This window comes from Cucurbita maxima, unplaced genomic scaffold, assembly GCF_002738345.1.
Source record: "Cucurbita maxima cultivar Rimu unplaced genomic scaffold, Cmax_1.0 Cma_Scf00017, whole genome shotgun sequence".
In the NCBI taxonomy this organism is placed as follows: domain Eukaryota; kingdom Viridiplantae; phylum Streptophyta; class Magnoliopsida; order Cucurbitales; family Cucurbitaceae; genus Cucurbita; species Cucurbita maxima.
The window spans coordinates 2,616,395-2,638,157 of record NW_019272033.1 but is presented as its reverse complement, the minus strand read 5'-3'; the positions used below and the strand labels follow the sequence as shown (position 1 = coordinate 2,638,157).

Here is a 21,763-nt window from a genome sequence, read left to right as displayed (position 1 = left end):
GCCCTCGTAAAATTATAACGCTACAACTTTTCAAGCCAAAAAGGATACCCTCGTAAAATTACAACCCTACAATTTGTCGGGTCAAAATGGAAGTCCTAGTTAAATTATAATCCTTATCTGGCAAAAAAGAAAGCCCTCGTAAAATTATAACCCTATAACAAGTCGGGCCAAAAAGGAAACCCTCGTAAAATTATAACCCTACTACTTGTCCGGCCGAAAAGAAAGCTCTCGTAAAATTATAACCTTACGAGTTATCGGGTCAAAGAAGAAAGCTTGAAGTAGCTAAAGAATGAAATTAAACCCAAAAGCCATAAACAAGAAACATGCATGAACTAAAAACCCTAAAAATTTAATCTTCATTTGTAAGACACTTTTCAGAGAGAGACAGAGAGAATAATAGCTAAAGGGTTTCTTTCTTTATACAAAAGCATAAGATTCCATTACGCATATCACCAACCACGTGGCCATCCAAACTGACCCTAAAAACAAAACCCTAACCACTAACAACAAAACCAAACACAAAAGAAACTTCTATGCTTCCCCAAACCCAAAAAAAAAAAAAAAAACAAAAAAAAACCCTTTTTGTGAGCTGCCCACCGCCGCCGAACTAGTTGTCTCCGCCGGGGACAGCTCCAAAAGAGCAAAAAAAAGCAACCCTTTAAACAACATCTGCCACTTGCCGCCGCCGTCTTCCTCTTCTTCATTCCTCTGCCAAACCCACCCTCCTCCCAATAGCTCTACAAACCAGAGGAGCTTCCATTTCCAGAGAGAGTTTAAGGCACTCTGACAAATCGACGCCGCCATTAATGGCGGCTTCTTCAGAACACGCCACCCATTTGTAAGCTCGAAGCAGCTGAGCCAACCAGAGCTGCACGGTGGCTAAACCCATGGCTTTTCCCGGACATACCCTTCGCCCTGCCCCAAATGGAGCCAACCTCAAATCACTCCCCATTACACTAACTTCCTCTTCCATGAACCGATTTGGCTCGAATTTCTCTGGCTCTAACCAAACCCTCTCGTTGTGGGTTATCGCCCACATGTTCACCATCGCCGTCGTCCCCGCCGGAATCACACGACCGCCGACGTGAACGTCGGCGGTCGCTAGTCGTGCCCATGACAGAAGTGGCCCTGGTGGGTGCATTCTAAGACATTCTTTAACAATAGCTTGCAGATATGGAAGGTTTTGGATGTCGGAATCTGTAATGGGTCGAGAGCTTTTGCCCATTAATGAATCGATTTCGTCTTGGGCTTTCATTTGGATTTCTGGGTGTTTTACCATTCGAGCTAAAATCCACTCCAGAAGTATCGCCACAGTGTCGGTCCCTCTAAAGATCATTTCCTGCGACAAAAAAAAAAAAAACAGAGTAAGCTGTTCTGTTCTGTTCTGTTCTTGACAAAATCACCATTTGAGTGATTAAAGGCAGTGATTATGAACATAAAGAGTAAGAACAAGAAAAGGGACATACCCAGAGAACAGCAATCATGTCGGAATCTGATAGCTTGTCATCATTCTCCAAATCAAGCAGAACATCGACAAAATCTCTGTTTTGTTGTTGTTCTTTCCTCTTTGTTCTATGTTCTTCAATGATTTTTCCGACAAATATATTGACCTTAGAAGCCAAGACTCTACACCTTTTCCTCACGCCTTGTAAATCCAAGAACCCCAAGAAGGGGAAATGGTCACTCCAATTGAAAATCCCAAGAAGATCATACCCTTCCCTTACTAATTCCTCAAGCTCTGCCCCATTTCCTTCACCATTAAACTCATAACACTTACCAAAAACAGTCATCATTACATTATTCAAAGACCCAAAATGAAGAATCTCTTTAATTCTCACTTCCCCTTTTAAAGCCATGGATTTCTCAATTTCCCTCATCATTTTAGCTCCAATTTCCCTCCTAAACCCTTCAAAACCAGCAATTCTCTTGGGACTAAACATGTAAGTAGCTGAAATTCTCCTCAAATTCCTCCAATACTCACCATAAGGAGCAAAACCCATTGCTCTGTGGAAGAGCAGCTCATAAGCGGACTCCTTTACAGGTCTATCGGCAAAGGAAGGGCTGTTTAAAATCTCTTTGGCAAAATCAGGATTGCTTGAAATGACGAATCTTGTAAGGCCAACGGAGAAGGCCATTAAAGGGTATGCTTTGAATCGATTGGCAAGGTCGGAAAGAGCTCTGTGAGGGGTTGAATTAGTGAAGACATGGAGTAATCCGATGAATGGGAGGCCGGAAGGGCCGGGAATGGCGGCGGAGGCGGTGGTTTTGGACTTGGAAATGGCCCAGGCAAGGCCGCCGGGGTGGAGGAGGAAGGCGAAAATGGAGACGAGTATAAGGCTAAGAAGAAGAGCTTCGAAGCTTTGGGTAATGGAAATGGGGAAGTGGAGAAGAAGGTCGTTGAGGGCTTGTGATGACATCGTGGTTTGGCGCCAAAACAGGGGACGGTGTGGAAGGGGAAGAGACGGGAGGGAAAGAATATGGGAGACAGAGATTAAATAGGAAGCGGGAGAGTTTTTTTTTAACCATGGTTAGAAAAATAATTAACCGTGGTTAAAACCATTGGGTGTTTTAGGGTTTAGGGGTTTATATATATATATATATATATATATATTTTTTTTTTTTTTTTTTTTTTTTTATCCCGATTCATTCAAGTTTTTTTTGTATTGGGTTTAACAAATTTAAAATTTTTAATAATTTATTTTTGAATTAAATTATAAAGATCTGTCTCGTCAAAACAAGAAATACTTAATTTTATATCCCGTTTAATAAATTTTAAATTTTAATAGTTTCTTTTGTAAAGATCCGTGGCTTGAGATCAAGACACAAAAACATAGTCAAACCAAGACAAGAGACAAGTAACACGCATACACGACCACAAAACAAAGAAAAAAAACATAAAAAAAAATAAAAAAAATAAAATGAATAAATTCCAAATAAATTTTACATCACATCTACGAATATATTTAATATTTAAAAATAATTATTAGGTCAGAAGTTCATGCGACCAGTGAATTTGAATAAGAAAAATTTATAATTGATAATAATTTTATTTTATTTTTCTCTTATATTCAACGATACAAAATAACGACCACAACTACAATAGTACAACGTCCTCGAATAATTTCTCGGGGCACATCAAGACAGGAATCATAGATGAGGTGGAATGGTTCGGGTTAAAATCGAATTCGGATTCGGATTCGGATTCGGGGTGGCCCACCCACTAGTCATGTCCACCTTGATTTTAAAAAAGTGTTTTCTGGTTGTGGGTCAGAGGGCAATTCCGGGAATACAACTATCTCCATCTGCACACGTCAGCCAATTCAGGTGTTTTTCTTTTCTTTTTTAATTTATTTTTTCTACAAATTAATACTTTAATAAAGAAAAATATGAAAAAAAAAATCTAAAAAAAATTTCTGTATTTATTAGGTTAAATTATAAATTTAATTTTATTCGTAAAATTATATCTAATAAGCTATAAAAATTTCAATTTTCTCTTTAATATATAAAATAAAAAATTATATAATGAAAAATTGAGTTTGTTTATTTACTAATAAATGTATATTTTTAGTTTAAATAATGAAATTAAGGTTAGTTTAATTAATTTTAAAAAGTGGGCGTTTCTATTCTTGTTAATGTAAATTTTATATATATTATAATAAAAAATGAGATAAAAACAAGAATAAAAGGACTATGGCATGACTAAAATTAATAAAAGATGAAAATTGACCGACAATAAATAAACGCTTTGGAGTTACGAGAATCAAAACGAACCAAACTCGAAAGTATAAAAACAAAAACAGTATCAAAACCTTATATTTTTGTCCCTAAAAGATTATAACTTAGCGTACTCTTGACTTCTCGAAGACAGATAACAATTATTTAGAGACGTCGAGGTCATGTTTTAAATTATCACAAAATTCGAAAAGTTTGAACTTACAGATTCTTACATATATAACTAAGATTTTTCAAACACGAAACCGTTTCTCTCTTTATGTTTTCAACTACAAATAGACCCAAAAACATTAAGTGATCTACACGAATACTTAATATCTCAAACAGTCAACTCCTAGATATTTAATATCTAGACAAACACGAATTAATCTCGACAAATTTTCTAACTATTTTTTTTATTTTGATCAAATGCAGATATTTATTATCACTCAAATTTTATATATTTAAATCTCAAATATTTAGTAGCTATAGATACAAAACTAAACCTTTAAAACTCATATAAATACGTACCAAATTAGACATAAAATTAAAAGTTTAATAATTAACTAAATATTAGTTATATATATATATATATTATAAATTATTGGTAGAAGGGTTTGAGTGTTGGTGCTTCCAAACAGTGTGGAGGGAAGATGGCAGCGGTCACGAGTGTACTAATTTTAATCAGAGATTGATTCACCAGATCTTTATTTCCTTTTTTCTTTTTGAACGACAAGATAATATTTATATTATATTATATATATTTTCTTGTTTTTTTCTTTTTTTTCTTTTTTTTTTTCAGAATATAATATAATGTGGGTTTTATGCTTACAGTTTTTGGCTTTTATGGAATCTCATTTATACCCTACAGATATTGAATGAATAGCTTGTCTCTTTATATCATTTTCTTGTTTTCTTTATTATTATTATTATTATTATTATTATTTGTTTTTGCATTTCAGTCCCTGGTTGTAATTTTTCTTTCTTTTTCGGCAAAATAAAATTTGCTTAAAACCCCACTTAGTTTGGGTATTTTTTATTTCAGCTTTTCTGTTTTCCTAAGTCATATCCCCCTACTCAAGGTTATATATGCTAAGCCGTTGTTATCTCTCTCTTGCTTGCTTATATAACGTCTCTTTCAAAAATCTCTCTTTCTAAAATCTCTCTCTACCCTCGTTTTCCAAAACCTTCTTTTAAAACCGAGGCTAGAGGCTCGATCATACGTCACTTGGCCGTAGGCGACGCAAGTACAAATTGGCTCAGCTCACTTGTCGTTGGAAAGTGAGTGCCGCACAATCGCTAGTCCGCTGCCTTTAAGAGTGCGATTGTGTCAAGTGATGGGAAAGAGGAATTGGCATGCAAGAGAAATTTCTTTTTTATTTTTATTTTTTTATAAAGGGAGATGTTGAATTTGTTGTTCTTTAGTAAGAAAATTCTTTAAATTTTATAGCGTAAGTATTCATAAAGTGTGTCTCGATTCTAGAATATTTATTTCGAGATAACATTTGAGATTTTGTAGAATTGCAAGTCAATAAAAAACAAATATATTTTTCTCCATAAAATGCACCTTATTCTAAAAATCAACTAGTTAATTGCAATTTTCTTTTTAGATATGTTTCTCAGATTTAAATCAAAATTTAAAATAAATTTTTTTTTAAAAAGCATTTAAAAGCTATTTAATCTCTATCTATCAATTTAAATGTTCCTTAAGAAAAAAACATTAAATTGTGAAAAAAAAAAATAAATAAATCGATGAATTTCTACTATATGTTATATCCAAAAATAAATATAACATAAATTTTAACGATGTTAAATTGAAAATTATATTTTCATGTAAAGATTTTACACAAAATAAAAAAAAAATTGTATGAATAAAATTAAAAATAAACCAAAAATAAAATAGTCATCTAGTGAGCTAACAGTGTAAGCCTTGCTCTGTTCTTTTTACCATCTTACAGATTTGTACTAAACAGCCCTAAAGGTCATTTCACAAATTTGCCAGTTATTTATCATTCATTGAAACCTACATGCATTATTTTGCTATGAAATGAAAAAAATGTACCCTACAAAAAAACCAATACAAATGAACACAAAGACTTCAAAACAGTGTAGCATTTCCAAGATCTTTCAAAAGTTTTCGTCCTTACTTCAAGGACTTTTCCTCAAGATTTTAAAACATGTCGGAAGAGTTTTCACACCCCTTACAAGAAACCTCGAGTATGGCTTGCCGGGATTAAAATGAAATAATCATATCATTCTAAAGCACGGTTTCATCTCATATTCTAACAAGCTCAAATGTAGTTTTAAAGTGTTTATAAAATAGACGAAAACAACTTTATCTCAAAAGAGGCCAAATTTAAAGATAGAGAAAAGGACAAAGAGCTAAGAAACATTTAGGGGATGGGGGAAAAAACATAAATTTACCCCAAACCTGGTCAAGTATTCCAATTTCCTATCTTTTAAGTTTAATTTTATCATCGAACTAAACTAAACACAAAACTAGGCCAAAATTTAATTTTGGCTCAATTCACTCACCTATTTCAACAAAACAACACATGGAAGAAAGGGTAAAATCTTCCTAAACTTGTATAAAATTTATCGAAATTAATGCACAAAACTAAAACATTAAATAACTCCAAAAACTCATGAACAATCAGTTTCAATGATGAAATATATGGTAAAAAGCTACAACGAAACGAAACGAATCGAAACCCTAAATTTTGCAATATTATTTTAATATCCTCGAGAATGTAGAAGCCAACACAATTGAACTATTCTCACAAAAACAATAGTATATATCTATTATATAGAATATTAAACTACCAACAAATTCCGCTAACAGTTAACAAGATCAATAAACTACCAACAAGGTCAGCTAACACCTAACGAAATCAAAGATCCATCAATGTTCCAGAGAAAATTAGATATACTAAGCCTAGTAGAGGAAGAAAAATATGCTGAAACAATCATAAAAAAAGAAACCCACTGTTTGTTTAAGGTAATAAACACTACCAACAAATCTCAAACTGAAGAACTTATGAATATAACCCTAATATAGTAGAAGAATAAGATTTACAAAAAGAAAACACAAAGGTGTGGGATGGTGGAGTGTGATAATGGTAAGGGCTGTGTTCCCACTTCCCATATCATTACAGACCAGACAGCTGAAACCCTAGAAGGAGAGGGGGAGGAATTGGTATGGGACAGGTCAGGTTCAGAATTCAGAGTGAAAAAGTAAATTTTTTCTGTGGATTTTGTACGGTACAGTGAAAAATAAATACAGTGGGCAGTGTGGCAACATTTACATTACTGGCACACACAATGCCCATAACGGCGCCGCCCCAACTTGCCTGTCTCACTCTCAGAATCCGAACACCACTCCCCCCCCCCCCCCNGCCCCCCCCCCCCCCCCCCTTTCTATTCAGTCTTCCCCACCGCTCACTTTATTCAATTTTTACCCAGCTTTTTTACTCCCATAATCTACCTATTTCTCTCTTCCCATGCTGCATCATCCCATTTAGACATGGATCTCAGAGATCCATCCTATACTGTAGGTGTCAATTTAATCAAATAAATGCTTTATCATCAAACACTGCCACTAAATCTGACTTTCTCTCCCCCCACATTGATTTTATCATAAAATCTTTTCAACTTCTGTTCCTTCCAGTTAATATACTTCCAAAATATATATTTGGTACTTAATATACTTCCAAAGTACATAAACTAAAATAATATTTAAAATTAATTATAATACGTTGAAAAGTAACTTATAGAAGGGGATGTATTACAGTGAGGTGGGCAATTTTTTTTAGTGAAGGATGTTCAAAGCAGGAGGGAGAGAGAGAGAGAAGAAACCTTTCTAAATATCTACTCCCTCCATTAATATTTCTAGACTTTATTGTAACAGTGAAAATCTCCTAAGAAAGATATACTAAGCACCTATTTGTTAGGGGTTGTCTAATCCAATTTGGATATTTTAATTAAATCTGTCGAAAGACTTTTATTTTATTTTATTTCAATAAACTTTTAAAATTAAAATTTTAAAAGAATACCGCTCAAACTACAAATTTGAAAGTTTAGAGTCTATAAAAACTCTTTCCTTGGGAGATTCTATTATATGAAATTTTTAATTACATAGGGCAGAAGAACACAAACTTCTACTCATGCAAGCTTGAAGTTCAATTTTTAAATTTAAACTTTGTGGGTGCGATAATAACGGTCACTATAGTTCATTAATGAATTACCATTTTATCTTATCTTCTTCCTCTAGTTCAATAGAATGTTTATCAAATTATAACTAGTGAAATCATAGGTTGTGCCATACTTTTCAATCTCAACTTTTCAACCAGATATTTTTAAGAAATAACAAAATTAGTTTACGTTGAAATAAACCAATTAGGGTTGCAATATAGAGTAAATACTCATTACTACAAATATTCTCTACATTTTGCACTAACAATCAAGATACAGAACTCGATCTTATGGTCAATAATGCACAAGCCTACCGAATAAAATTGCTCAATGAAATATGTATGACACAGCAGATTGTCTAAAATTAATAACGGCTGTTGGTTACATACCTTATCAGGAGATTATTCTGATGACAACCATGAACGAAGCCAGCATCAAGATGGATAGAGATGAGCCTGGTTAGGCTCCTATGACCATACTTTCCTATGATTATCAATCAGACCAATTGTTAGTCAAGATTTAAGACCTAAAACAGTTCAGTCACGCACATAATTGAATTACAAATGCCTAGTAGAAGAAAGGCAATCATGCAAAGGCCGATTTGAAATTTCTTTTCAAGTGCTTTAAAAACTGTTTTTAAGTGTACAAGAAATCAGTTTTTAAACACTTCCAAAGTCATTCCAAATAAACAGCCACGTGCAAGTAAGTAAATAAGAGGTGAGTTCTGGTTGATTTTACACCTTCATCGTACTTGTCAAGCAAAACGTTAACTTTGGGGAGGAGGTACAGGAATTATTCCCCATTTCGCCCGCATTTCGTCCAAATCCTCGTGGAAGTGCCGCTCATAATATATGCACATGAGATCTGTGCACTGCATGCCAGCACGGATAGCCCAAGGGAAGTAGTGCTGGAAGAATAATTTTCTCTGTCTGTCATTGAATCTAGCTGTGCCTCCCAAAACAGACAGCATGCACATTGGAAGGTGCATTTGCTCAAATTCAATAACCTTCAATGCTGACTCGCCAATCAAGTTTGTGGGAAGACCAAACAATGCGTGCCAGAAGTCATGAACCTCACGAGCTCGCATGGCAACATACTTGAGTTCATCAGTATCCATGAATCGAACAGGAGGTCGGTCATCTGGAGAAAAGTTCCTGGAACCCATAAAATTAGCATATGCAGCTCCAAATGTGTTGGATGGAAGGTCCCATGCATGACCAACTTCTGATGATAATACACGAGGTCGATCCAACAACACTGCCTGAACAAGAAATTTCTGTCATTTCATATTTTGAGTTCAACTATATAGGGTGAAGGATCCGATCCCTTTGTCGATGATATATGTCTTAACCAATTAAACTATGCTTAAATTTTATATTCAAATGAACGATCTAAAAATGAATTTCACGAGAGTCAAGTTATCCAACAAGTGAGAAATATATTTAGCAAGCAGGAACTGGGAACATCTTTAAGTTTATTTGGGACAAATGACATTAACAGAAAGAAAAGAATTGAGTTAAAATGACAAAGACACCTCAAAGTAAATTTAAAATTTATGATGGCTTCCATGATAGCCAACTGGAAAAAATGAAATGGTTAAACTGGGGCAGATCAGGGAATAAACGAAACTAAAACATTCATTTCAAATGTTAAATCGAGGGGTTCCTACTTAGTTGCATTGCCCAATTGTAACCAAAATTGAAAAAGTAAATACACTTTGATTTTGTTTTTGTCATAGTATATTTTAAAAGTTCAAGTGCTCCAAATCCTATGTTCTGGCGCATTTCCGACACTAGCACTTTGGTTCCGCTAGTGTTTCATGTTTGTATTTCCAAGGGAGGAAAGGACGCCCTGATGAGGAGGGGGAGGATGGAATACATGAACACAACTCAGTCAATCACAAGACCCCATAGGAATACACAAGCAAATCAACCCAATACATCATAAGTCCCAATTCGTTCTTAAATATGAATTTGATCAAGCAAATAACCTATGTTGTTTCCGGAGCACTCAAATAAAAGTAGTTCCAAAATTTATACACGATAACCATTCTATTCCAAGATAAAGAGGTAGCTTTTTTTATTTGGTATTCTTCATCATCATTAAGTTCATCATTCAATCCTTGTGAATACCCTTGCAAATGATGAAAAAATGTGAAACATGGAAACATGAAACATAAGATTACTTGATTAAAAGCTTACTTGGCCTTCAGCACTTTTTTTCATCCTTTCAAGGACCCTTTCAAAAGCAGGCTTTCCAGTTGTTTCCCCAAGAGCTGCTATTAGATCTGCTCGTCGTGGATCTAGCAAGGCACCTACTGCTGAACCAAGTGCAACTGCTGCTTGCTGCCATCTTTTGAGCTGGATATGTGCACCACCTACCATATCCGATAGTACTTTCTTCTGTTGGGTGGTGCATATGTGCAGGGGGAGGTGCACGATTCAATTCAATCAAATGTAGAATACCGACTTTAAGAAACTAAGCAATTTGCAATGATAAAGGCAGAAAAAAATTCCCTATCATTAAAGACCATTAAATGTAATTTACTCAGATAAATCCAACTCACAAACAATGCCTTAAAAAATTGGCTAATTTCCTCCTTCCAAAGTTCTAAACAAATTCTTCAACAATGAAAATACAACACCCAGTACCAAATATTAGGTAATAGAGGCTAGCGAGATAGAAGGGACCACATCTTTAGTCAAGAAAGAATGAACAAATGATGAAAAGAGAAGCAATAGCCTTTAAAATAATTTGGCTCTTTAGAGAGCATTTCTCTTGATACTTCTTATTCAAAAATCTCAAAACTACATGACATGTAAAAGAAATTTATCGCAGAAGTGGCCGAAAAAAGTGTGTAATATGTAGAGAGGAGTGGGATCTTGGAGAGAACTAGGGAATGTTGCCATCAATAAACTCGGACATTATATGCAAATGGTCATAGAACATAAGTATTTCAGACGTATTCTGTAGGAAAGTTAACCAGATCACACCCTTGCTTCTCTACGTATAATGGAATACCCTCGGGAGAACACTAAAAGATAACTCAGACAAACTACAGGCTGTCTGATTTCAATAGACTCCATAACTAAGGGTAGCAAATACAATAAAACACCATCTTAAAACAGATGAAAGAAAATCATCTGCAGAAATACATTGCAACTACCTCATCAGCGACATCCTAGCATCTCGTAGTTTATCTTTGCAACAAAACAACAAACTAATAACATAAGTGTAAAACATTTTCCTATAGAGAGAACTCAAGCATGTTCGCAATCGATCTGTTCTAGGTAAATTGTATAGGATTTCTCAGATAAGTAGTAAGAGTAAATTATTCATTATTAGGTACGCGAATACCAACTGCAGAAATACTTTGCTCCTACTTCAAAACACCAGATATTTCCCGCTAAATCAGAAATGAAATCGAAGTTAGAAAGCTAATGATATCAGAATCCGGCATAAATCCACCGCGGAGAATTGCAAAACAAAGGCCGTAAAACATTCAACCAAACCTAAATCAACTAGAAAAACCGAGTTAAATCGAAGGATAGGCCAAGTAATCAAGTGATTAACTCGGTTGAGCACGCAACACCAAATCTTACTAACACGTTCAATTTTCATGCTATTGCAAGCACATACGAGAAATTTCAGAACGAGACGCTAATTCAGCAGTAATAATTGAGAATACTATCAACCGATAAACCATCGTTATTGAGCTAAGACACTAGAGGATGGACTGCGACAAAAATTTACATTTCACAATACGAAACGAATTGAACTGAAACAAAACGCGATTGATTACCTTTATTGAAAGCAATTCTTCAGATGAGAGAGATTCAATTAAAGCGCAAAGAAACGGAAAACGGACGTTCCTGACCAAGATTGATAGCGTTAAAGAAGGAAGCAAAAATGATTCTACGAGAATCGGAGAGTGCGATGCCTAGAACGAACGAACGAAAACCAGCGACGAAGAAGCGGGAAGGAATTAATAGACCGTGCAAAGTACCATTTTCACTTAAATATATGGCTAAATTACCTTCGTGTCCCTGACTGAACGGGCGCAACTTCTGAATATTGGGAATTGGCTCATGGGCTTTTAAGATGGGCCCATAACGCAACTCATGGGCTTTTTATCCTATAACAAAAAAAATAGTAATTTTCTAATTCTTAATTTTTTTAACGTATTCATTTCAAATACAAATTTAATAAATAATTTCTATTTTAAATATTATTTATAGGTAAAATATAATATAATGTTCGAAAAATAAAAAATATAAAAATATTTAATTATATATAAATAAAAAAAAGGAGGTGGGTCGAATTGGAATTTGAGAGGGTTAGAGGACCGAAAATACAATCCTAACCTCAACAAAAGACGAGTCCTAAACATAGTTTTTTTTAGTTAAACAGTTATAAAATAGAGTATCGAATCATATAATTTCAGACAGTATCGGTTTCTTAGCTACTAAACCACACCTAAACTGATCAACTTAACCATAGTTAAAGTAAGACATTTGAATCCCGAACCATATTATAAGAAATTAAATTACCCAAAAGTAAAAACAATGAGTGGAGAAGACATGATCATTATTTACACACCTTTTAACCTCTTTCTTTTCTTTGGAAATAAAAATTAAAAAATTAAAAAATTACTAATAAATAAACTTTTTTTTTAATAAAGATTTGAATTAATTGGCCGCAAATCAAGGCCCAATGACACGTACAATTGCCTCCCTCGTTCCCCCTTCTTTATTTCCGAGTCCGAATGGAAACAAAAAAAGAGAATGATTTTTCTTTTTAATTTAATTTAATTTAATATGTCGGCATATAAATTAATTAATTAATTAATTATTATTAATAATGTATAAGCATACACTTCTTTCCTTTTGGTCCCTCCACTTGCTTTAAATTACACAAGTTCATGATTATAACGACTTTTTCCTTTATTTTCATTAAAATATATTTTTCCATTTATATACTTTAAATTTAATTAAATTACAAATTTAGTCCAAATTCATACATTTTAATAATTTTTAATAAATATTTAAACTTTTAATTTAAAAAAAATACCAAATGAGTCAATATTTTTTTAATTTTTTTAATTTAATAGAAAAGTTACAAACTTGTTTGAAAATATTAAAGTTATTAAAAATATAGTTAAAACTTTAATTTAAAAAAATGAAATAATATTAAAAAAATATACCTATTTTAATTTAAAAATAATGAAGTGAGTTCATAATATAAAATAATATATTAATTAAAAAACCAAATGAGTCTATATTTTTTTAATTTTTTTAATTTAATAGAAAAGTTACAAACATGTTTGAAAATATTAAAAGTTATCAAAAAAAATATAGTTAAAACTTTAATTTAAAAAAAATGAAATAATATTAAAAAAATATACTTATTTTAATTTTAAAATAATGAAGTGAGTTCATAATATAAAATAATATATTTGTCAAATTTTTTTAATTAATATAACGAATTTTACGTTTTAAAATTAAAAAATTGGATTGAGTTAAAATTTAAAGAAATGGTAATTTTTTTTATTTATTTTGACCCTTTATTTTAAAAAAAGGACCAATTTAGTCTATTATTTTTCATTTTTAAGGGACGAAATGTTTATTTTTTAAAAATATAAAATAAAAAAATATGGATTAAATTATTATTTAATTGATCTAAAAAATATTTTAAAAAATTATAAATTATGGAGAAAATAATTGTTTTTGCCAGCCTTGTTAGTCCAATAATTTGATTTTTTGTAGCTTTTGGTGTAATTATTTTCATGTATATTCAATAATTAAATTGGATATTATGAATGAATGTCCCACTTAATGACCTTCATTGTCCCTAATTTTCTATTGGAGGATTAAATTTATTTTATTTAATAGATTTAAATCGAAGATATATTTTCGGTTAAGCTATGTTTATGTTAATCAAAACTTTGAAGTAAAATTATATTATATGATTTGATAAAAATTATATTTTTTTTTAGTATGAATTCAAATTATATTATTTAGTTTTAATATATAGCTTTCCCTTATGGGTAGATAGGCATCATATGGCTAAGATGAAAAGTAGTTAAGCTTTTTAAATTATATTAATGTGGTGATTAAGAGGAGCCTCTAATCTTAATTAATGAATTTAATTATTATAATTTAAATTTAAAATTATTTTTAATACTCGGTATATTCTCTAGACTTTTAATAATTTATGTTTTTTTTAGTATTTTTCAAGGTGCCGAACAAAAACATGTTTCTATTTTAAAAGTTTCAACGATTATAAGTTTTGAAAGAACTTCCAACATGTCTGAGATAACAATTCTAAACCGATCGAGTCATTGGAGTAATTATTTGTGTTTAAGGTTAAAAACAAAGTTAAAAAAGTGAAATTATATAATATTGTACGGGATTACTTTTGTAATTATTTGTGTTTAAGGTTAAAAATAAATAAAATAAATGAAATTATATAATTTTGTACGGAATTGCATCTTTCTATGCATATGCTTTTGTGTTGGATTTCATAATTCCAATAATAACTTTTTGGACCATAAAAATTGGATAATTAAACATATTTTTAATTAATTTTGTATATTTAATTCACATTTCATCTATTTTATTTTTTAATTTTTTTTTTTATAATTTATTGTTTTTAAACTAAAATTAGATTTTGTTTGAAACAATATTTTCTTTATAAAAAAATTCATAGTATTTTTATTTAATTATTTAAAGTAAACAAAACATAATATGTTATTTAAATTATAATATTATACAAATTAAGCTTTAATCTAAAATATGTATTAATCATACTAAATATTAAGAATGGACGGTAAAAAAAAAAAAAAAAAACTTCAAATTCTCGGTTTATTACACAAATCTCAAGTTAAATTTGTAACGTAAAAAATGAGCATATTTGTAACAGCTCAAGTTCATCGCTAGTAGATATTATTCGTTTTAGCTCGTTACTTATTATCGTTAGTCTCACGAATTTAAAACATGTCTGTTATGAAGAAGTTTCCACACATTTCTAAGGAATGTTTCGTTCCCCTTTCCAACTGATGTAGAATGTCACAATTCACCCTCTTGAAGAACCAACATCCTTACTGGTACCGGTGACCGACTCTGATACCATTTGTACTAACTCAAGCTAACCGTTAATAGATATTGTTTGCTTTAGCCCTACGTGTCGTGTCGTCTTTATATAATGAACTTTTTGCTTCTCTCCTACAGATGTGGAATCTCATGATACCTGAGCGGTAATTGATAAATATTCTTTTTCTTGAGATTAGTGGCTCGGGTGACCCACATTTTTATTAATTTGATTTGAGATGTCCCACAAATTTAAAGTTAAAAATAAAAATGTATGGTGTGACTCGTGAGTAGAGGGACAAAAGGTCCAAAAGACTAAGATTTGTGATGCTAGTAGAGAGACAATAGCATAAGATTATAGCCCACACTTTAATGTTTTAATTTATGCATTTGATTTTCAAATATATTTTACTTTTGTTGTAGACTAGATTCGTTTCCCACATTGTCTTTTTCAAAAGCGTTTTCCATAGAGCTGGTACAACTCCCCGAACACTCGATAGGTGAAAAATCAATCCTTTTGCACAAGTACTATTACGAGACTGGTACTTAGCCACTCACAAATAACTCAAAAAGAAGAGATTTGTGAGTATCAATTTTAACTCTCAACTGCAACTTGAGTATCAACGATGACAGTATCATCATCGAGCATATTGATTGGGACACATTATAACAACTCAAATTCATCGCTAGCAGATATTGTCCTATTTGGAGATTTTCACACCCTTATAATAAATTATTCGTTCCCCTCTCCAACCAACGTGGGATCTCACAATCTACCCCTTTAGGGGCCCGTCCTCGCTGACACACCGCTCGGGATCTACCTCTGATACCATTTGTCCTCTATAGGCTTTCCCTTATGAATTTCCCTAAAGGTTTTGAAACTTGGAGAGGTTTCCACACCCTTATAAGTAATAATTCGTTCCTCTCTCCAACCGATGTGGGATTTCACATACATTAACTTAAGTATCTTTTGAACGAGACCTATCATTTTCAGGGCAGTGTACCTAGAACGGGATTCCGATCTCTAATTGGTCTACGAGATACTTTCTAAGTATAAACAGCGACAGAAAATCAAAAGATCAATCGAAAAGTTGAAATTTTTTTAATTACAAAACACCATTAAAGACCAAGTTTGTTCTTCTTACATCTCAACAAACACCATTAGAGATTGAATTTCTTCTCTTGATGCTATCAATATCAGTAGATTCATAAACAGGCAACCCATTTGAGTAATAATCTAAATCATAGATCTGTAATTCAAACAAATCTGAGCTGGAATCTGTTTCTCCACCATCATCATCATCAATATCATCAATAATATTAATGTCATGCTCAAATTTCTTCAATTTTTTCTTCATTTCTTCATCTCCCAATGGTTTTTCAACCCAAACCCTATCTTTTTCTGAAGAACAATTACTCAAATTCTTCTTCTTTTGTTTCGAAGCCCGTTTCTCCAACGTCTCCGCTGATTTTACGTGTCGGGTGAACTTCGAAAACGACAATAGTTCCTTGTAGCTCTTTGTCGGGGTTTGAACGTGCGGAGGCGGTGTTCTGAAACCTATTCGTTAAGAATATGAATAAATGATTAGAATATATATATATTTAGGTTAAGTTGATTCGGGGTTTACCTGAATTATTGCCCGGAGACGAAGAATAGATGAACTTAGCATCCGTTGCAGCTGTGTTCGAGGATCGAAAATGGCTGATGCTAATCCTTCTCTTCGACGTTCGGCTTTCGTCTTCCGCTATGTCTTCCACGGATTGCGCAAAAAGTTTTGACTTCTTCTTCTTCGAACTTGAATGGCTAAAGAGAGAGTTTAGAAAGCTTGCTAGTCTCCCACCAGGTGAGCTTGGTTGTTTGTACTTCTTCTCCTTTGTAACATGCTTTTCAACTTTGTAAGAATGTTGGGGAAAATGTTCGGGGAGATTAAGGATGTTCTTCACCTATGTCGGAAAAAAAAACATGGTTAAATTTACGCCCGAACTTCAATAATGGGACTCGAACTTCATATTAAGATCGAAAACCTGCATGTCTAAGCTGATTCTCCCTTTGATCCATCCTTTGTCTTTCTTCTTCACTTTCGGAGTAAACTTTGCGCCGAAACCGTTCATTGTCGCCGAAGTTTCATTGTAATCGGAGAAATATCGAGCAGCTTCGAATACCTCGAGCTCCTTTGAAGCTCTCCTATGGTGGAACATCTTCTTATTGATCATCTCCGAGCTCGAGAGCGACATCTTTGTTCTTCGTAAGGGCGAGCTTGTTGTGCAAAACTTGGTGTAAAAAGCTATATATATGGAAGAATTGAAGGACATAAGAGGGATCTTGGGAGATATTGAAGAGTGTGAGAAATGGAAATGAATTAAGAGGAAGACCCACATGAAAATGAAAGGCAATTGTGCTTTAGGAGGCATAGATGAATGTGGGGAAGGGTCAAAAACAATCTTCCCTTTGCCCTTATACACGAACTAATGGCTTAGGGTTTTGCTACCTCAGATTCTATCAGTGGGTCTCGGTTTCTTTCAAACGGGGTATTGATTTTGAAATACGTATTGATTTTGAAATCTTTGACCAGTCAAACCTGATGTTTTAATCCACTAGAGCAAAACCAGCCACTACAAGACAAAAGATTATATACACGCTCATCATATCTGATCGGGTTAAGAAGCTAAATCGATCCAACCAAACATCGAAAAAAGTGCCGTTATTTTAAGATTATTTAATTAGAGTTGGATGTCTTTAATGAAAAGGAAAGTTTTGTGTTTGTAAGGGTGGCCCCACTCATATCTTGGTGCTCCTCTTTAGTGGGTCATTTGGTTGTGAGCTCTTTTTTGAGTCTTCTTTTGAATTTTCATTACGGTTTATTTGGATTTGGATTTTACCCCAAACAACCTCTTAACCCTAGTGCCCTACCATATGCCCTTGCCACCCTATAATTGTATCGTGTATAGACGTGTCGATATCAAACCCGAGATATTATTCTTAGATATTCTTAAAAGATATTATTGCTAATATGAATACGTTCAGTGGATAAAGCATTTATTATTGTTCATCGATGTTAAGGTCTCGATCTTCCATCCCGATAGTAAATTTCGATGGAATTTCGTATTTGAGGGCAAATTCGTCATTTTCTAATTAAGTACTAAAATGATATTTTAATCTGGAAATATCTACGATGTTTAGTCTTTTTTGTCCGTGAACAAGTCAAGTGAAAATTATACCCTAAAAGATGGTCGATGTCTTAATCACGTGATTAAACGAGCACGTATGACACTCATTTAGTACATTGCACCCGTCATTATCTTAAAATCACTTTTTAAGGGTTTTTTTTTTTTGAAGTATAATTAATCTTGATATTAAAAAATGATCATTATTCTTTTGGGCCTTGTTAATGAAGTTGGAGGCCCAAAACTTATTACGCTATTGGGCTAAGCTTTGGAATTGGATTTTCAAAAGAGGCCCACACAAACATAAATCATGGCCTTGTAAAAGGGAGCATTTTTTCCTATGAAATTAAATAATTTTTTTTCCTATGAAATTAGTTTTTTCCTATAAAAATATTACCAATTTTAATATATATATATATATATTATATATACGGAATAAAATAATAAAAAATTGTTTTGATTTATAAATAATTATTTAGGGACTTGATCTACGTGTCAAGTCGTAATGACAGCTGGAGTGGAGCATAGGCTTTTGATGTCAGCAGGGCCTGCCTTTCACATACAAGATCGTCTGATTAGACTCTTAGCCAATCATTTCTCGACACGTTTTCTTTCTCATTTCGGTTGTCTTTATTCTTTTACCTTTTTTCCCTCATTCCTTGCCATATTAACAAAAGTACCATGTTTTTTTTTTTTAAATTAAATTACAATTTTTTTATTATTTTTTTATTTTTATATATTTAGTTTAATTGAAATTTCAAATTTATATTTATTAATAAATAGGACTATGGAGAGGGCAATATAATTAATGTCAAATATTTATCAAACATAAAAAAATTTTAAAAAATTATTGCTATATTCAAATATTAAATTAAATTAAATACCATTTTTATTACCAAACTAAATATAATTTTTATTTGATTATTACACTTTTAAAATTTAGTTTCTTATATTAGTTGGGAAATATTTTTTTCTTTAATTTTATTAAATCTCACATTAGTGTAGAGAACTCAACATGCTCTATGAATAAGTGAAAATCTCTGGTAGACATATTTTAAAATCATGAAATTGATGATGATACATGATGGGTCAAAACGGACAATATTTGTCAGCAGTGGGCTTGAACTATTACAAATGATGTCACACTGATGATACATAATGGGTCAAAACGGACAATATTTGTCAGCAGTGGGCTTGAACTATTACAAATGATGTCAAAGTAAGACACTGATGATGATACATGATGGGTCAAAACGGACAATATTTGTCAGCGGTGGGCTTGAACTATTACAAATGATGTCAGAGTAAGACACTGATGATGATACATGATGGGTCAAAACAGACAATATTTGTCAGCAGTGGGCTTGAACTATTACAAATGATGTCACACTGATGATACATGATGGGTCAAAACGGACAATATTTGTCAGCAGTGGGCTTGAACTATTACAAATGATGTCAGAGTAAGACACTGATGATGATACATGATGGGTCAAAACGGACAATATTTGTCAGCAGTGGGCTTGAACTATTACAAATGATGTCAGAGTCAGACACCAAATATAGTGTTAGTGAGGTTGTTGAGCTCCCAAGAAATGTGGAGACGTGAAAACTCAAATATAACCTTATAAATGAATATACGTTGCAATTCATATTTTTTACTATAAATATAGTCAAAACCTTCAACAATAATTCAAGAATCCAAGGCATTATTTAATATGGTACAATAATATTGGTTCCACCATATTTAGAGCATGGTGTATTTATTATATAGTCCTAGTACTTATAGACTTAGGGTTAGACTATATTTTTTTGTCTTTATTTTCTTATTTTATAGTATTTTAATTATAGAATATTTTTAAATATTTTTTATAGTATTGTTCTAAATAAATGTTTACATTTTTATCTAAAAATTAATAAATTAATAAATTATGCTTTAATGTCCCACATTTAATGCCTCTTATCATATTAAATAATTTCTATATCTTAACATATTCCAAATAAATAAAAAAAAACAAAATATTTAGTTCACATTTTCTCTATATAAAAAAATGAATATAATATAAATAATGAATATTTTGTAAAATACATATTTTATTGGTTAACTTTTTTTAAAAATTATTTTTCATAAATATTTATGGACGCTAATATCATATCGATATTTCTATAAAGTTGAGACCTCGGTATTTATACGCAAACGTTTTTCGCATAAAAAATCAAATTTTTAATATTTTTAAAAAATTGAATTAAAATCTTTGGTCGAAAGAAAATATTATTGCACATTAATATTCCACCTTCTTTTTTAGAGACAAAAAATAATTATCCACCATTATTTTAAAATTTTATTTTAAATAATATTTTAATTGGTTAGATGAACAGACTCTCCACAATAATATGATATTGTTCACTTTGAGTATAAGCATGGTTTTCTTTGGACTTTCCAAAAGTTTCTCATTCCAATTGAGATGGTATTATTTGATTATAAATCCTTGATAATTCCCTAAATCAGCCGATGTGAGACTTTCATCCAACAGTACTTTTTTTTTTGTAGCTCGACCGTATAAACTCCAAAATTAAGCAAAAATAAATAACGTGACCATGTTGAAGAAGAGGTAGGAAAATGCCGGGAGCATTAGATGTCAAATCTATATTCTAAATTGTGAGCATAGAGAGTTACATCTCGACTGTTTGGATCGAAGAGGAATGTATGCGACTAGGTCGAATCTATGGTTGTGTTGTTGTTCGTGTGGGGATGCAGCTACCTCATCTAATTAATAATTAAATTATAAAAGTGTTTACTAACCGATCAAATCCAACCCTAGTAGATACTGTCCGCTTTGATTCGTTACATATCGTTATTAGTCTCACGATTTTAAAACGTGTTTACTACCAAGAGTTTTTCACATCGACTCTCCAACCGATGTGAGATCTCATATTTAAAGTCGAGGTTCGATTTTTAATCCGTTCTTTAAACATATATATATATATATATATTTGATATTATCATAGGTATCTTTCCATTTATTACTATTTTCATATTCTTGTAATTCATTTGATTATAAATAAGATAACTTTCACACCTGATGTGGTGGATTAATCAAACATTCACACCATGAATCTACTTCTAATTTTGGTTTTGGGGTGGTTTGATCGGAAATAAAGGGGTTAGCTTTTGGGTTTGGTGATGGTTTGATCAGAAATGAATAACCATATGTGGGTTTAAACTTTTGGGGTTGGGGGTGGTTTGATCGGAAATGATTAACCGTACGTAAGTTTAAACTTTTGGGTTTGGTGGTGGTTTGATCGAAAATGATTAACCGTGGGTTTAAATTTTGGGGTTAGTGGTGATTTAATCAGATCGATCATGTTCTTCTTTTGACCTAATTGGTTAGTTTTTGTTGGTTTTGATAATCATGTTTTTAGGGTTTAAGGATTGAGATCTAAATGGTTTGAAATTTAAGATTAGGGTTTTGTTTTTGTATGTTTTGGAATTCCATCGAGAATTCAAATGTTTTTTTTTAACGAAACGTGTGAGTTATAGTACATAAGTCGTCTTGAAGATTGATTATACGATTATAAACTTCATGTTGCAGCATGGAGAGAATACT

At 32.3% G+C, this 21,763-nt stretch overlaps 3 protein-coding genes across 3 annotated transcripts; all 3 read right to left on the bottom strand.

Moving 5' to 3' along the window:
- Positions 1–374: 374 nt before the first annotated feature.
- Positions 375–2,479, bottom strand: LOC111492121 (cytochrome P450 78A5). Its single transcript, XM_023141338.1, has 2 exons — positions 1,467–2,479; positions 375–1,339 (listed from the first exon to the last, which is right to left on the bottom strand). Exons 1-2 carry the CDS (start codon positions 2,415–2,417, stop codon positions 701–703), a joined length of 1,590 nt encoding a protein of 529 aa, XP_022997106.1. The 5' UTR covers positions 2,418–2,479; the 3' UTR covers positions 375–700.
- A 5,613-nt stretch (positions 2,480–8,092) lies between these two features.
- LOC111492219 (ubiquinone biosynthesis protein COQ4 homolog, mitochondrial-like) lies at positions 8,093–11,878 on the bottom strand. The gene is made up of 4 exons (XM_023141492.1): positions 11,705–11,878; positions 10,104–10,304; positions 8,643–9,163; positions 8,093–8,385 (listed from the first exon to the last, which is right to left on the bottom strand). Exons 2-3 carry the CDS (start codon positions 10,284–10,286, stop codon positions 8,669–8,671), a joined length of 678 nt encoding a protein of 225 aa, XP_022997260.1. The 5' UTR covers positions 10,287–10,304; positions 11,705–11,878; the 3' UTR covers positions 8,093–8,385; positions 8,643–8,668.
- Positions 11,879–16,072: 4,194 nt separating this feature from the next.
- On the bottom strand, positions 16,073–17,412 carry LOC111492162 (protein BIG GRAIN 1-like E). Its single transcript, XM_023141420.1, has 3 exons — positions 17,016–17,412; positions 16,619–16,934; positions 16,073–16,548 (listed from the first exon to the last, which is right to left on the bottom strand). The coding sequence occupies exons 1-3, from the start codon at positions 17,400–17,402 to the stop codon at positions 16,139–16,141; spliced, it is 1,113 nt and encodes a 370-aa protein (XP_022997188.1). The 5' UTR covers positions 17,403–17,412; the 3' UTR covers positions 16,073–16,138.
- Between the last annotated feature and the right edge of the window lie 4,351 nt (positions 17,413–21,763).

Coding starts and splice junctions, on each gene's coding strand:
- LOC111492121 (XM_023141338.1), bottom strand. CDS start 2,417: ATGTCATCACAAGCCCTCAACGACCTTCTTCTCCACTTCCCCATTTCC. Junction 1,340..1,466: donor ACATGATTGCTGTTCTCTGG/GTATGTCCCTTT, acceptor TTTTTGTCGCAG/GAAATGATCTTTAGAGGGAC.
- LOC111492162 (XM_023141420.1), bottom strand. CDS start 17,402: ATGCCTCCTAAAGCACAATTGCCTTTCATTTTCATGTGGGTCTTCCTC. Junction 16,935..17,015: donor GAATCAGCTTAGACATGCAG/GTTTTCGATCTT, acceptor TTTCCGACATAG/GTGAAGAACATCCTTAATCT. Junction 16,549..16,618: donor GTCTCCGGGCAATAATTCAG/GTAAACCCCGAA, acceptor CTTAACGAATAG/GTTTCAGAACACCGCCTCCG.
- LOC111492219 (XM_023141492.1), bottom strand. CDS start 10,286: ATGGTAGGTGGTGCACATATCCAGCTCAAAAGATGGCAGCAAGCAGCA. Junction 9,164..10,103: donor AAAAAAGTGCTGAAGGCCAA/GTAAGCTTTTAA, acceptor TTTCTTGTTCAG/GCAGTGTTGTTGGATCGACC.